The 17,643-nt window shown below is 33.6% G+C and overlaps 1 protein-coding gene across 1 annotated transcript in view; it reads left to right on the top strand.

Annotated features, from left to right (window-relative positions):
• Positions 1–17,643, top strand: part of MSH3 (mutS homolog 3) — a gene marked incomplete at its 5' end in the record, with an annotated part of 194,987 nt that overhangs the window by 149,756 nt on the left and 27,588 nt on the right. The window contains one exon of the mRNA XM_081276914.1: positions 10,545–10,702. Within this exon, the coding sequence (XP_081133040.1) occupies positions 10,545–10,702 (158 nt within the window). The remainder of the gene's footprint in view (positions 1–10,544; positions 10,703–17,643) is intronic.

The raw sequence follows: 17,643 nt of genomic DNA, 5'->3' as shown, positions 1-17,643 counted from the left end.
GGTAAAATTTCATTTTCAGATTTAGAGTTTTTATCATTATATCTTTCTGTATGGATCATCAGGTATTCTACACCAGTTTTTCAACAATTCATTCATTCCCTATCAATATACAGAATTATTAGTCACATATTAAGTTTCCATGTTTTTATGGGTCTGTTTGGGATACTATTATTTTTTACTGCTTTTTTTTTTTTGTGTGTGTGTGTGTTTGTTTTGTTTTTTTCCCTAAGCCAGATCACACAGTCTTACTTACTGTAGTACATCTGAAAGGGAAAGTTCTCCCCACCAGTTATTCTTCTAGTAGCACTCCTTGACTTTTCTTTTACATTTAAACTTCTCCATTTCATTTTAGAATCAACTTACGCACTTTTTGGTTGGGGAAAGGTAGGCACAGGATTGATTTTTAGATCAGTTTGGGAAATGGTTGATGTCATTACCTTGATACAGATATGACATGTGAATATGTCATGTACTTCCATGAATGCTGTGTGCTTTTGTTTTTCTTTTTATCTTCTCAATGAAATTTTAAATTTCTGTATGTTATTAGATTTATTGCTAAATGCTTTCTGTTGGTTCATAGTTCATATCCTTTTACAATTATGTTTTCAATTTATTTGTTACTCTTACAGAAAAATGCAGGTGATTTTGTAACCTGATTTTGCTATATCATGAGTCTAGCTGCTTTGCTAGATTCTCTCATTAATTATACTATTTTTTCCTGGAATTTTCTCATTAAATATAATTTTTTTTTCTAGAGAGTCCCTATTATTTTCTTTGTAGATTATGTGACCTGTGAATAAGGATAATTTTGTTTTATCCTTTATAGTCCTGAGGCCTTTAATTTCCTTTTTTGCCGTGTTATGCTTTCTAGGACCTCAAAGAAAATGTGAGCATCCAGTCTTGATTGATTTAAAGGAAAGGTTTCTAACATTTCACTATTATGTCTGGTGTTTGCTGTAGGGTTTAGGTAGATACTCTCTACCTGGTTAAAGAAGTTTTTAAAGTGTCATTTTATTCCTTCAGTCATTCACCACTCAGTGGTATGTAGTGTAAAGGACAGAACTATTTCCCAGCTAAATAAACATTGTTTAAATATTAAAACTATGAAGTCTAAATGTGTACATAATATTTTCTCTTATGTACAAAGAATTAATATTGGCATATTAACTGGCTCCAACTCCTAAAGCTCAATTGAATTAGATATTATATCATCCTATAATAAATGTGTAAGAAATGAAATAAGAAACAAGTCAACAGTTTCTCTGAAGTTCAGTATAAAAGAAAAATACCATTCCTTTTGTCATTGGGAAATGTCAGACTTGCATATTCACTTTGGATAATTCATCCATTTAGCTAATTTGTACACAACTTAAATTCAAAGGAGAGTAACACTGCTATATGTGTAAGTGCCCTACACATAATTTCACTTAATGAAACTCAACAAATAAGTTTAATTTCTTACTTTTACATTTGACTTAGGCCAAATTTATTTTCATTTCCTATTTTCCATTTCCTTTAGTTCATTCCTTCTGTTTCAATTAATTAGTGTATCATATATTGGGAATTTTTCTTAAGGTGACTGTTTTAAGTATCTCATATTTTTAAGCAATAACAATTTACAAAAACTTTGATAGCATTTATAGTTTCAAAGCAATTTCATATTTATTTTGAACTTCACAAATTCACGTAAGGCCAAGATTTCTGGATTTACTCAATTTTGCAGATGAGGAAGTGAGGTGTAGCTACTTAATGACAGTGCCAGAAGCAGAAGCCCAGATTTTTAGCACTAATGCTAGGGTGCTTTATCACTCTCTTATTAAAACAATTTATTAAACTAAGGGTTTTTTAATGCATATATTTCTTTATTTGAAACTTCTCTTGAAAATGATATATACAACTTGTGTCTCTAGGACCTCAGGAAAAAAAAGAAACAAAGATGTACATCATGTAAGAATATTTCTCACGACACTCCAATATCTTTTCTTTAAATATATATTAGTTGAACATGAACACAATACCTTAGTTTTATTTATTAATTTTTATGTGGTACTTAGAATTAAAAAGTACCTTTTCAAATTACTGATTCTCACTAGATTACTTAAACAGTACGTTTAAGTAATCTTATCCCTCAAGACATTGTGGGAAGTTACCAGGCTTTGACAAGGTAGAAGTTGTACGTTTTTTCTGTGTGAGTGTGGTGGCCCTGTGCAGGCAGCTCCTTTAACAGTGTGGGCACAGTTCAGGGAGTCTGGGGATGGCACCTGCCTCCCTCCTTTGCAGTATGCTCCCTGGCATCCTTTTCTTCCACTCTCCATTGTGTACTTTTCTCTATTGCTTTATTTCCATGTAGTGTTCTCAAAGTTCCAAAACCAAAATGTCATTGAGAAGTTCTGTGAATTTTTCCTAAGTTATGCATATGTGTTCATAAAAAGTTACTTGAATGCTCCTGAGGATGATCCATGAAATAATTATTCTTTTGTTTTTTGATGATTTAGTATTTCTTTTGATATTGGATTAATCTATTTTTTTCAGCTAATTTTTATTCCTTACTGTAGCACTGGAAAAATGGCAGTGACACAATTTCTCTTATTGAATTTTTGCATCCAGCAGGCATTCATCAATATCAACTATACAAGGTATAATTGTTTGTGATTCCCTAGACAAAGCCATATAACTTGCTCCATAAGAACTTATTAGTTTCTAGATTGAAAATTGTGACAAAAACCCTGTCTTTTGAGGAGTTCATCATGTCTACATTTAAAAATCAAGTTACTTTTTTAAACACTAAACTAGTTTAAAATGTCATTATAGTATAAATGACATCAAAACACTATTCAAAATGTTTGAATAAGACATAATAAATTATTAACATCTATAAAACCCAGGGAAGAGTCTATTTATGGTTTTTAATTACAGTTTCACACTAATATTTTGGTAATATATCCCTCCCTTCCAACAGTCAAACTCTCCAATATGTCATTATTATTTCTTCTTCTTCTTCCTCTCTCCCTCCTCTCCCCTCCCCTCCCTTTCCCCTTCCCCTTCCCCTTCCCCTTCCTCTTCCCTTTCCCCTTCCCTCCTCCCCCTCCCCCTCCTCCTCCTGAATGCATTAGGGTTGATACTTTGTAATATTTACTTCAGGATTTTTTAAAGTAAATGAAGTATTACAGCCATAGCTAGGGTTGTACCTAATTAACTGCCATCCCTTTTCCTCCCTCCTCACTTCCTACCCTCTCTGGTAACCATTATCCTGATATCCTTATGCATGGCTTTTATTCTTCTATTTGACATATGTGTCTACTAAAATATATAATTATGCTTTGTGCATTTTTCAGTGTACATAAATGTCCCTCTGAGCCTATACTACTGTGTTCTCCATCACAAATATTGTTTAGTAATTATACAAGCAGATCTATTCATTTTTCTAATGATAGAAAATAGATTATTTCTTTTTCTATTATGAATACAAACTATATTACATGAATAATCTTATAAGTGATGTTTTTATCCCTTGTGTATTTTTCTAGGGTGAATATTTTAAAAAGAAATTGCTGGTCATATATACCAGTATACAGAATTTTTACCAGTCATTTCCAAATTGTTTTCCATATCTTTGCCAACATGCTATGTAAAGTGACTTTTCACCTTTATTATAATCTGATACATGTGAAAAATTATCTTTTAAAATTATTCCTTTTTAAATTTTTTTAGTTGTTGATGGACATTTATTTATTCATTTTTATGTGGTGCTGAGGATCGAACCCAGTGCCTCACACATGTCAGACAAGTGCTCTACCACTGAGCCACAACCCCAGCCTTTAAATTTATTCTTTCAAAAATCTCTATTCACATTTCTTTATTCTTTCTCTTTAAACTTATTTTTACTTGATTACCATTGCCATTGTATACTTTATTCTTTATTTATTTTAGTATTATAATTATATATAATATTTGGTTTTATTTTGACAAAATAATACTGGTAAGGAATTTGATTTCAATTCCTACTTTCCCTATCACCTCCCTCCTTATGTTTTTTCCCCTCTACTCTACTGGTCTTCCTTTCACTCCTTTATTTATTTTTGATTTGTGCTTTCTACATATACATAAAGGTAAAATTCCCTGTGGTACATTTATGTATGCATATAACATGATTTTGTTATATTTATTTCATATATCCTTCCCTTTCCTATCCTTCCTCTCTCCCTCTCATTCTCTATCTTCTGCCCCTCTGATCATCCCTATATAATTATATCTGATCCATCCCCCACCATTGCCTTCTTTCCCTTATTTGGCTCTAGGTTCCACATATGAGAGACAGCATTTGACCCTTGATTTTTCTGAGTCTGGCTTATTTCACTTAGCATGATATTCTCCGTTTCCATCCATTTAAGTTTATTTTTAATTGACACATAAAAACTTAAAAATTATACATATTGATGGACCATGTGAGATGTTTTGATACATTTGTACATTGTGTAATGTTTAAATCAGGGTAAACATGTCTGTCTCCTCAAATATTTTATCATTTCTTTATGGTGAAAACATCCAAAATCTTTTCTTCTAGCTTGTTGAAATACACAGTAATATTACTGTTCCCAGCCTTTGGCAACTACTATCCTATTCACAATTTCAGTGAGGTCAGCATTTTTAGATTCCACATATAAGTGTGATTTTGGTACCTGGCTTAGTTCACTTAACATAGTGACCTCCAGTTCTATTCACATTGCCACAAATGATAGGATTTCATCCTTTTTAATGACCAAGTCATATTTCATTGTGTGACTGTACCACATTATCTTTATCCATTCACCAGTTGATGGACACTTAGGTCGTTTCCACTTTTTGGCTATTGTGAATAATGTAGCAATGAATATGGGAGTGCAAATGTCCCTTCAACATACTGAGTTTGTTTCCTTTGGATGCTTACCCAGTGTTCTTTCAGATAAGTAAGCAATTGCTTGTAGGACTCTTGAACAATGCTGCTGACTACATTTTCCTTTCCCTAATTATTAATATGCTTTTTGATCTTTTGTGTTTCTTTCTCATCAAATATCCTATTCTTATCCTTTGCCCATTGTTCCGTTGGTTTGGTTTTAGTGTCATTAATAGGTAGGAGTTACTTTTGTATTCAGGATATTATTACCTGTTGTATGCCTTTTTATTTTGTGTTTGATGATTTCTTTTGACAATGATTTCCCTTTATGATTTATGTGTTTTCCAGTCAAAGAATTCACTGTGACTATATCAGATTTTATAATTTCTATTGATGCTATTGTACATTTGTGTTACTTCCAGTTTGAGGCGATTATGTGAAGTACTGGTGTGAACAATCATTTACTTATCTTTTGTTAAGCATCATATACATTTCTCTTTAATGTGTACCTGAGGACAGAATTGTATTATTTTTCTATTTTATTCAATAAATCATTCTCTATTTTGATGTTATTAATCTAATCTTCTATGTTTTCTTCTAAAAGTTTTAAGTTTTACTTTTCACATTTAGTTCCTTCATCCATTAAGAATTGACTTGGGGGACTTTGTGTGGGAGTTAGGCCTTGCTCCTTTTCCATTTGGATACCCAGTTGTCCCACCATTGTTTGTTGAATATTGCATCTTTTTTGGCTGACTTGTAATCTCACCACTGATGACATGCACCAGAGTGGCATCTATAGATTTGGTTAGTGGGCTTTCTGTGACTGCTCTGTCTGCATTTTTCTAAAGTTGTACCACAATTTTATTTCCTATAGCTTAATAATAAAGTCTCCCTCCCAGTTGTACTTCTTCAAAATTGTATTGACGTTTCCTTGATTTTTTTTCTCTATCAAATAAATTTCAGAATTAGCTTCTGGAATTATATTGCTTTTTAGATTTATTTGTGAGAATGACATCATTTCCATTCAAAACTTTATTGAAATGTAACATGCACAGATTGTGGGTGTCCAGCTTGGTCAGTTTTTACAAAGTTACTCAAGTGTCCAACATCCAAATCCAGAAATAGAACATTAGAGTAGAAATGGTACCCCTTCTGGTCAGGGATGGATACAATAACTTGATTTTATTTATTTTTTTATGTGGTGCTGGGGATCAAACCCAGTACCTCACATGTGCTGGCAAGTTCTCTACCAATGAGCCACAGCCCCAACCTGCCCCAACATTGTTTTTGTGCGAGTCATTCACAGATTTTCCATGTAGTTTATTTCCATTGTCATATAGAATTCTTTGTATGAATATATCACAGTTTATCTGTTTCACTGTTGATAAACATTGGAATTATTTGCAATTTGAGGCTATTTTGAAAAATAATGCTGTGAACAATCTTTCACGTACCTTTTGTTATTTATCATTTACATTTCTGTTTAAGATGTGCTTAGGAGCACAATTCTTTAGCTGTTTCTGTTTTAAGTTTTAGTAGATACTGCTAAGGTTTTTGTTTTTCAAAATGACATACAATTTATTTCCTCAACATCTTTGCCAAAATATAACATTGACAATTTTTGTTTTTAAATTTTAGCTGTACACATGGAGTTGTGGTATCTTTTTATGATTGGATTTGTACTTTCACTTTCCTAATGATTATTGAAGTTGGACACTTTTGCATATTACTAGCAACCATTTGTATATCTTCTTTTGTCATTTTCTTTTTAGTTTTTTCTTTTGATTTATATATAATATTTGCACACATATATATATATATATATATCAATCATATATATATGATTCAAGTACTTGGAAAATACATAATGTAATGGTACCTTCTGTTCTTTAGATTTTCAGTCTATTAATGGTACCATTTGATAAACATAACTTCCTTATTTAACGTACTCCAATTTTTCAGTCTTCTCCTTTATAGTCCTGTTTAAGAAGATCTGTTTAAGAAGTTGTTGCTTACATCAGAATCATGTATTATTGTCTGATAGCCCTAATATTTGTTCCTGTATTTCAAACCTATCATCTATCTGGAATTGATTTTTGTTTACTAAGTAAGATAGAGAATCATGATTTCATATTTTTCAGTATAGACATTCTTTGACCCAGCCCAAGTCATCAAAAAGTCCGTCCTTTGTCAGAGCAGCATTGTCACCTTTGTTAGAATCAAGGAATGATATACATGCACATCTATTTCTAGATTCTGTTCTCTTCCACTGCTATAGCATTAATTATTTTAGCATTATTAATTAGTATAGCATTACTAATTGTATAGCATTACAATATTGAGCCTTCCAATTCATGAACACAGTATCCTACTTCATTTAATTAGGTATTCTTTAATTTCCTTCCATAATAGTTTTATAGCTTTCTGTATAAAGATCTCACTCTCTGTTAGGTTTATTCCTAGATATTTGACTTATTTTGATACTTTGGTAAATTGTTTGATTAAAATATATTTATTTTTAATTACTTAGTGCTAAAATGTAGGGGTTAAAGTTGACTTTTGAATACTGAACTTGTATCTAATTTGATTTCACTAAATTCATTTATCAGTTCTAATCATTTTTGTAAATTTCTTTTTGGGAACACAACCATATGAATAATAACAGTTTCATTATTATCTTTCCAATTCTTATACCTTTTGTATCTCTATCTTATTCTTTTCACTAGTAAATGTTGAACTTAAATGCTTTCTCTGTATCATTAAAGATCATCAGATAATTTCCTTATTCTGTTAGTGCAGCAAATTCTATTGATTGGCTTTTGAATATTAAACTAATCAACCAACCTTGAATTTCTCAGAAGCTCTATACCTAGTATTTGCTTATTAAAATTTTATTAAGGGGTTTTGCTTTTTATATTTATAGGTAAAATTAGTCTTAAATTTTTCTTTCTTGTAAAGTTCCTGTCAGGCTTTGGTATCTATATTATATTGATTGGCCTTATGAAATGATTTGGGAAGAGTTTCCTCTTGTTCTATTATCTAGAAATTTTTTTGTAATATTAGTGCTATTTCTTAAATGTTTTCAAGAACTTAGTGGGGATGTTAGCTGGGTTTAGAGATTTTTTGGTGAAAGGGCTTCAATTACAGGTTTAATTTTTTAAATACAGGATTATTAGATTCTCCCTTTTGGTATCATTTTGCCATTTTAAAAAAATAAATATTAGCTTTATTTAAAATTTTAAAAGTAGTTGGTTATACCAGATATGTGGTTGTTTATTCGTAGGCTTATTATTTTTTAAATCTCTGCAGAATTCATTTTATTTTTATCATTAGTTTCACCATTCTCATACCAAACTTCTTTCCCTTTTCCTACTATTCTAGGCTCTTTCTGATTCACTCAAGTTCCATTAGTGGAGATTCATTATGCCACGTGTCGCTACAAGAGAAGAAATTACACAGGAAGAACAGCATCTCTAGTACAGTTTGACATCAGGGAAAATGCGAATGTGTGGCTAATTAGCTTTAGGGATGAAATGCCCCCTCCCCCAAAGTGCTGAGATGTTATAATGCTTTATTTTGATCCCACATTATTTTCATGAAGATCCTCAGCTCCTCTTTCTCTGCATCTTTTTGTTACTTCAGTACTAACTGCCCTCTTTATCCTCGGCATATGTATTTTTTTTCATATCTTTTGTTTCCTCATAACTTTTTATTAATATCTTCCAGTGCTTTGTGGCCTGTTCTGTGATGCTTTACAAGTTCTGATGCACTTATTAGCTGATTGAATCTTTCTATAGTTTCCAGTTAACTTCTAAGGGAGTGTTTAATTGGCCTATTCTGAGAAGAGCTTTTATGCTAGACTCATTAACCAGTCAGAAGTTGGACCAGGTAGGTGTGGCCAAGGTATTGGTTCACATAGCATAGAGTATGGGTGCCTTGGGATAACTTCTCTGCAGAGGGCTGCAGTTGGACAAACTCCCTTAGCGGAGTCTATACATAGTATGTGCTATAATCAATTAATACAAGGAAGGTAGAAAATTAGGTCATCTAAGGGCTGTAGCTCATCTACCTCTGCCATATATTTTGGTAAAATGCCAATGAATAATTAAGTGCTGACAAAACTCACATCTAGAATTGATGTTGTAAATTTGTTTTAATAGTCTTCTACCTATGACTGAAAAATCTATGTACCACTAACCCAAAATATGGTCTTGGGCAATTGGATATGTAATACCTATAGTTTTTTCTTTCTTTTAATTTATTTATTGGTTCTATTTAGTTATACAAGACAGTAGAATTCATTTTGACATAATTATAAAGCACAGAATAGATCTTATTCTAGTTATAATGTAACAGAGGCCACAGCTAGCATCTCATTGGAGTGTTCATTTTTCTGCTGAGGAGGATGTAAGCCACCTGAAAACTTAAAGTCTAAAATAATTAATGAAGAACAAAACACAAAGAGTCAGAAGTATTTAGAAAAGTGGAGATCTTGATACATCCAGTCCAAACAATAGCTGGAACCAGACAAAGGAAAGATGGCTCCTGTGGTTTATTTAAGGGATACATCAAAGACAGGGGTAAGGTTTCAAGGACAGAGTCTTGCTTCCTGATGTCTTGCAGTCAGCAGGTTGATTGGCATCTTGGCAGGTTACACCCATCTCAGGTGCTGTGTGGGTCATGGCAGAGCAGAATAGAAATTCACAATGTCTCTGGGCAGTTGACTAGAGAAAATGTCCACTGGTCATTCCCAGACACCAGGTGTTTCGATCCCACTAGGCTTCCATGTGTGGTGACCTACACACAACCCATGGACGGCTTGTGACAATAATGCTTATAGTTTTAAGATGGACAGATTTTAAATAAAAGCAATATGAAAAACACTCAGATAGGCAGATTAAAGAATGTCTGATGAGTTCAGCTTTCTCTTTATTTCCTTTTTTAATACCTTGAAACAGCTATGTGTACTGAGTTCACTTTTCTGCAATAGCGTTGTTCAGGCTGGTATTTATTTTGATATATATTGCTGATTGGATGTTATTGTTTCCCAAAAGTTCCTGCATTGGAACCCTTGACCCCAGAGTGGTGATATAAGAAGCAGTGGAAGCTTTAAGAGGCAGGGCTGAGCAGCAGGGGGTACAGCTCAGTGGTGGAGCACTTATTTAATATATACAAGCCCTGGGTTCAACCTCCAGCACCAAAAATAAGAAGTGAGGCCAAATGTTAGGTAATTAGGCCAGTGAGGCTATTGCTCTCAGAATAGGTTAATACTGGTCTCATGGAATGAGTTAACTCACACAAAAATGATCTGTTAGTTATAAAAAGAGATGTGGCCCCTACCAGTCTCTGGCTTCCTGTCTTGTGATAAGATCCCTCTGGCTTTTGCTCTCACCATGGTGATCCTGTCCACTACGAGGCCTTCACCAGACCTGAGAAGAAGTCAATGCCATGCTCTTGAGGTTCCAGAACTGTGAACAAAATAAACCTCTTTCCTTTACAGATTACCCAGCTAAGACATTTTGTTATAACACTGGCAAATGGATTATACAGTAACATATTTAAATGTCACAAAGGGATGTTTTACCCAATGAATTCCCATTTATGGGATAAATTATGGACATTACATTAAAATCCTTCTGGTATTATAATTGAAATTCCTTTTTGATTTCAGGAGGACTCAGAAAGAGTAATGATAATCACTGGACCAAATATGGGTGGAAAGAGTTCCTACATAAAACAAGTCGCATTGATTACTATCATGGCTCAGATTGGCTCGTATGTTCCTGCAGAGGAGGCAACAATTGGGATTGTGGATGGCATTTTTACAAGGTAAAATACTAGTTCTATTAAATATACCTCTGAAAATACATCAAACTCACATGAATTTTCTTTTTATGTGTGTTTTTAAAATAATCAGAGCTGAGTAGCTTAAATCGTTTCATCATGTATCTTAATACCAGAAGAGACATAGCAGGCCATTTTGCCCAGTGTTTTTTAAGTTATTTTAATTTTTGAATTTTTGTTATGGTATTAGAGTAACAAATTTAATAGAGAAAGAAGGGAAAATGAAAAGGAGAAAAATCATCTCAGGCAATATTTCTTCCCAAAGGTGGTTGGAAAGAAATAGAGTTATCAAGCAGAATATAAGTGTTTGTTAATACTTGGTAGGATCATGTCTGCTTTGGCTGAAATCTGGAAAATGTATTGAGGAAGAACTAAATGGATCAGAGTGTCTTAATCAGTAGCCCAGTGAAGTAGTCTGGGTGAGATAATTGGTAGTTTGGACAAAGTTTGTGTGGCTAATTTAAGTGGAAAGGAGTCACATTTGAAAGATATTTAGGAAATAAATCAATAGGACTCTGATAGATGGGAGTGTGGTGGCTGACAATGTTAGAGGTGACAGTGGTTTGTGCATCTGGGTGGAGAATCCTGGCATGTACTGGTAGAGGGTCTTAGTCTCTTTTCTGCTGCTAAAACAGAATACTACAGAGTGGATAATTTATAAAGAAAAATAAATTTATTTCTTACAGTTGTGGAGCTGGGAAGTCTGGGGGCAGGGGACAAGGCATCACTTGGTGAGAGACTGTAGGGGAATTTTATCTTAGGTCTATCTTCCTCTTCTTGCATAGCTACTAATTCCATCAAAAGGGGGAACATTCTCATGAGCTCATCTAACCATATTTCTTCCAAAAGTCCTCCTCCATATATATATTAGAATTACTTGCAGACATTCAAGGAAGCTGCTGTGTGTGCAGCTAGGTAGAGTTCAGAGGGAAAAGTCAAAGGTAACAATATGTTTGTTGCCAGCCCTCTTCATGTTAAGTGATGATAGAAGTTCTGAGTGTACATGAGATCATTTTGGCAGAGAGGATAATGGAGAATGATGTTTCAAGACTGATTCTTAGAACTGCTGAGATTTCATAGCTACATTAGAAGAGAAGCTTGAAAAACCACAGAGGAGTAGTAGCCAGAGAGATAGTAGAAAACCAAGGGCATTACAGTGATGGTTTCGGGGGCAGGGGAAAGAGTGCTTTAAGGAGGAAGAAGATGGGGCTAGAGATGTGGCTCAGTGGTGACCATTTGCCTAGCATGTGCCAGGCCCTGGGCTCAATTCCCAGTGTTGTAAAAAAAAAAAAAAAAGAAGGAGGAGGAGGAGGAGGAGGAGGAGACAGCGGCGGTGGCCAGCAGCACTGAAAGGTTAGGTAAGGTGAAATCTAAAAGAAAAGCCACGTTTGGTCTTAGCTAAGTAGATGAGTTTACAAGGATACGTAAACCTTTTCTTTTTAAAATGTGATCACACTAAGCATTACTATTGTGTAACTTGCTTTTGTTTTTTAATATGTGGGGGCCATATTTCCCTATCGGTTTATGTAGATTAGTCTCCTGCTTTTTAAGGGCTTCAGTGTCTCTACAGTACAGACATTCTTTGATCTCCTTAATCTGTCGAGGGCTGCTCTCTAGTATACAGGGCATGTTCCCTGTCCATTCCTCTTTCCCCTACTATCCACTTGTTATCACTGGAAAGGAATCTGCGTGAATCATATTACATTATGCCCCTAGGATTTTACTAGGATATAGTTTAATATTATCCCCTTGTAGTTTTCATTTATTATTAAATAATTCAGACATCTAACATTCCCCTCTGTATATATGACCCTTCTAAAGAAATAAAGCATTACTGATACAATTAAATCCCTAATCATCCCTAATCCCATTGCCCTGTACCCCATTCAGAATAACTAACCGTTTGTCCTTGACTTTGGTATCATCCCATGAGTTTCTCTATATTTTTACCGCAAAAGTATGTTTTTGAAACAATGCATTTGGTGTGTGTTTATGTGTTCTGTATCACACTATTCTTCAAATGGTTTTCACCCTCAGTGGTATATTTTTGAAATTCATCTTTATGGGTACATATACTTCTAGTTCATTAATTTTTTTCCTAATTATTATACTCCATTGTATGCATACACCACAGTTTGCCCTATTCGTTGACTGTTATTCACCATGATTACAATTTCTTACAAATATAAACAATACTGGCACTTGTCTTGTATGTGTTTCTTAGGGCACATAAGTGGGTTTTTCTGAATCTAGGTTATATCCAGAAGTAGAATTGCTGGATTGTAAGGAACATGCATCTTTCATGTTCTCCAAGGAGGCCATACCAGTTTAGAATCAGCAGTGTGTAAAAGTTTGTCCTCATGCTTAAAATTAAATTAGAATAAGAAAATACCCTTTGATGATGCTTCTATAGATTCTCCAGATTGCTCATAAGGACATTTTTGTTTCTATTATTCACTGTCCTTTACATGAAGTGCCATCTGGTAGATTCTTGTTGTTGTTGTTGTTAATGCTAGGGTATATTTTTCTCTCTATGTGCATACTGTGCCTATTTACAAAAAAAGATTTGAAGTAATTTATTGGTGTTCCTTGACAAACTGCCAGGCTTCCTGTTATCAGCCAATGGTTTCTTCCTCTTTAATTCCTTTTTGTCTCGTCTGCCAAGACAGAAAGAGCTAAATTCAAGGCTCAGGTGTGGAAACAAATTTGGTTTTGTTTCCCCTTCTTTTTACAAAGGACTATTTCTCTAGTGTGGTTCTTAGAATATATGCTTGTTAAAAATGATCCTTTCTAAGCTTGATCACATCTTTTTAATTGGAATCTTTAAGGCAATACCCAAGAACATTTTAAAATATCATGCCAAAATTTCTGTCTCAAATTTGAGAACCTACTTGTTTGTGTTATAATATTAATTTCATGTTCCTTATAATTCTTCCATTAGAAATATGTTGCTATTCTAAATCACTTTAATCACTTGCTATTCAAAAATCCTGTTGGTAGTCAATGGAAAAATATTAAAATCTAGCAGAATGAGATTCACATAAGAGTTGGCTCCAAAGTATCATTAAATTATTTTTATTTGTTTTATTAACTGGACATTTAGAATACTAGATTTAAATTTTTAGGTTCCATAATTATTCATTTAATGCCTACTGTGTGCCATGTAATATACTATAAGAAATAGTGGATAGATGAAAAGGTGTATATAGTGAAAAGGTTAAGGATCTTCTTTCTGAATATTGTCACATCATGAGCTTTTTCCTGAATACAATTTTTAAAATTTTTTTCTTTTAATATTTTTTTAGTTGTCAATGGACCTCTATTTTATTTATTTATATGTGGTGCTGAGAATCCAATCCTCACACATGCTAGGCAAGTGCTCTACCACTGAGTCACAACCTCAGCCTGAATAAGATTTTTTTTTTTTTGAGGTAGCATTTTGGCAAACATATATTTGGCTCTAAGTGATATATTTATATTGGTGTATGGTGATATATGCACTCATGTGTGAAATATTTCTAGGTGCATATTTCTGAGGATTATTAACATCTTTTGAGTTCATAACTGAGATAAGACCTGTCATTTCCTATCCTGATGAATGCACACTTAAGTCTCATGCAACATTTTTAGACTCAGTAATCAAGTTTTAGAAAGGCAATGAATTATTAGGTTTGGGTAGAAAGTCACGTGAAAACTCAAAACATTGGTTCTGTTAGCAATATTTATTTTTATTTTATGCTAACTAAACGTTGGAAGAAAGGGACATTTGCATTAACTGGCCGGTAGTCAACAGTTTTCATGCTGTGCTCCCCAAATAAATTTCTTCTTTTGGCTGCCAGCTTCAGGGACTGTAGTGTACTTAGAATGGCACTAGGATGTTTATCTTGAAATAGAATCGGAAGGTAATATAGTCACTCAAGTGCTTAAATTAAATTATTTTAAATGTTTGCTTTTGACTGTGTGGAGAATAACTAATTTGTTCAATTTAGTTTAATTCAGCAAATATTTATTGAGCACCTATTATGAAGTATTTGTACTCTATTCAAAATATACTCTTTGAAGACAGAAAGAAATCGACTTGAAACAGTGCAAATCAGAAGAAACTGGTAATAAATATTCCCAATCAAAACCACATGACAATTGACATTTTACTAAATGAGTAAGTTGTTATAATTTTATTGGCATCAGAAATGTCACCTTATGAATACCTGTGGTTTATTTAGTTCCTGTAGCTATGTGTAGTAAACATGAGATATCTCTCGTCATGTTTTCGATGAGAATGTAGTTGTATATATTGTCTATTATGTGATCAAAGTCACCTGAAAATTTGTTTTTTTGTTTTAAATTCAGATCCCAGGCAAAACCTCTGAATAGAGACCCCCTCACTCCCCACATAACTGTTAGAGTGGGTATGATGAAGAGGGGACTCTATGAATTCCATTATTTTTGAAAATTTTATGCTTTGGGAGCAGTTTTAAGTTCACATCAAAATTAAGAGGAAAGTGTAGAGATTTCACCATGTCCCTGTTCCTGTCCATGTTAGCCTTCCTCATGATGAGCATCTACTGCCAGTGTAGTTCCTTTGTTACAGTTGATGAAACTACTTTGACATATCATTGTTCCAAGTCCATAGTTTACAGGAAGGCTCTACTCCCTCTTAGTGTTGTACATTTGTGGATTTGAGAGTCAACAGAGACACCACCCTAAAATCTTCTCTTTTCTACTTATTCACTCCTCCCTCTCCCCAACTGCTGGTAACCACTAATCCTTTTAAGTTGTGTTCATAGTTTTGCCTTTTTCAAAATGTCAGATAATTGGAATTGTACATTGTGTAGCCTTTTTGCTACATAGATTTCCTTCACTAGTAATAAACATTTAAGTTCCCACCATATCTTTGGGGCTTGGTAATTCATTTCTTTTCAGTGTTGGATAATAGTCCATTGTCCAGATTACCACAGCATACTTGTCCATTCACCTGCTAAAGGATATCATGGTTGCTTCTAAGTTTTGGCAATTTTGAATAAAGTGTAGACGTGTAAACATCCAGGTGTAGGTTTTTATGTGGACATAAGTTTTTAACTCCTTTTGGTAAATAATGAAGAGCAAGGGTCATAGGATAACTATGTTTAGTTTTATAAAAAAAACAAACTACCAAACTATTCTCTAAAATGGTTGTAACATTTTGAACTGTCACCAGCAATGAATGAGAGTTCCTTTTTCTCCATAGCCTCATCAGCACTTGGTGTTCTGGACTTCAGCCATTTTACTAAGGGTATAGTAGTATCTTGTCGTTTTAATTTGCATTTCCATTATGACATGATTTGGAACATCTTTTCATATGCTTATTTGCCACTTGTATATTTTCTTTTTTAAGATAAGGAAAGTTTATTTATAATAGAAATATGTAAAGTAATAGTAACAAAATTAAGATGGCCTGTGGAAGTATGACACAGTGGTAAAGTACTTATCTAGCATGTGTAAGGTGCTGGTTTTGATCCCTAGTATTACCAAAAAAAAAAAAAAAAAAAATCTAAAATTAAGAAATCTTGTTTATTTTTTTCTGAAAATATTTTTGTTCTGCATTAGAATTTTTATATTATTGTAAATTAACAACTTTAAGTTGTATAAATGTATGGGGTATAAAATGATTTTCTGGTTTATGAATACAATGCATAGTCATGAAATCAAGCTAGTTAACATATCCATCACCTCAAATACTTGTTTTTTTTTAGATGAGAGCACTTAAGATTTACTCATTTAGCAATTTTGAACTGTGCAGTACTTTATTATTAACTGTATTCACCACACTGTTCAATAGAACGAAAAAAACCCATATTTCTCATCTAAGATTCTGTACCCCCACCCCTTTTTTTTAAATGATAGTGGGATTGAACCGAGGGGCACTTCACCAATGAGCTACAACCACAACCCCCTCCCCTTTTTGAGATAGGGTCTCCATAAGTTATTTAAAGCCTCACTAAGTGACTGAGGCTGGCTGATCTTTAACTTGAGATCCTCTTCCTACAGCCTCCCAAGTCACTGGTATTACAGGTATGTGCCACTATATTAGGCAGATTTTGTACTGTGGCCATCCATCTTTACATTCCTTGCCTATTTTAGCCTCTATAACCACTATTCAACACTGTATCTATGAGTTTAATTGTTTTGAATTTCACATGTAACTGAGAGCATGTGGTATTCTTACTTTTTTCACCTAGCATTATGTTCTTCAATTCTATCTATCTACATGGTCACAAATAATAAAATTTCCTTCATTCTAAAGGTGAATGATATGCCACGTTTTCTTTATCCATTCATCACTGATGGTTAGCTAGCATAACCATTACATGGGCATTAATAAGAGTGCTGCCACAGTAGGCATCTCTTTAAAAATTATTTCAAATCCTTTGGGTATATGCCCAGAAGTGGTATTGCTGGATCATATGGTAATTCTATTTTAATTTTTTTAGGAGTCTCCAAACAGTCTTTCATAATAGCTTTACTAATTTACATTAACACCAGTGATGTGCAAGGGTTCCCTTTATTTCACATCCTTGCCAACACTTACTTTTCATCTCTTCGATGAAAGCCATTCTGACAGATGTAAAATGATATCTCTTTATAATTTTAATTTGCATTTCCCTAATGATTCAGTAATGTTGAATATATTTTTCACATATCCTTTGGCCACTTGTATGTTTTCTTTTGAGGAACATCTGTTCAGATTCTCTGTCCATTTTTTTTTTTAGACGTTAATGGATCTTTATTTTATTCATTTTGTTTATATGTGGTGCTGTGGATCGAACCCAGTGCCTTACACATGCTAGGCAAGTGCTGTACCACTGAGCCACAACCCCAGTCCCTTTGTCTATTTTTTAATTGGGTTTTTGTTGTTGTTGTTGTTGTTGTTTGTTTGTTTTGTTTTA

This window comes from Spermophilus citellus (genome assembly GCF_964194105.1).
Source record: "Spermophilus citellus genome assembly, chromosome: 1".
In the NCBI taxonomy this organism is placed as follows: domain Eukaryota; kingdom Metazoa; phylum Chordata; class Mammalia; order Rodentia; family Sciuridae; genus Spermophilus; species Spermophilus citellus.
The sequence above is the reverse complement of the archived record's forward strand: the minus strand, read 5'-3'. Positions and strand labels throughout refer to the sequence as shown.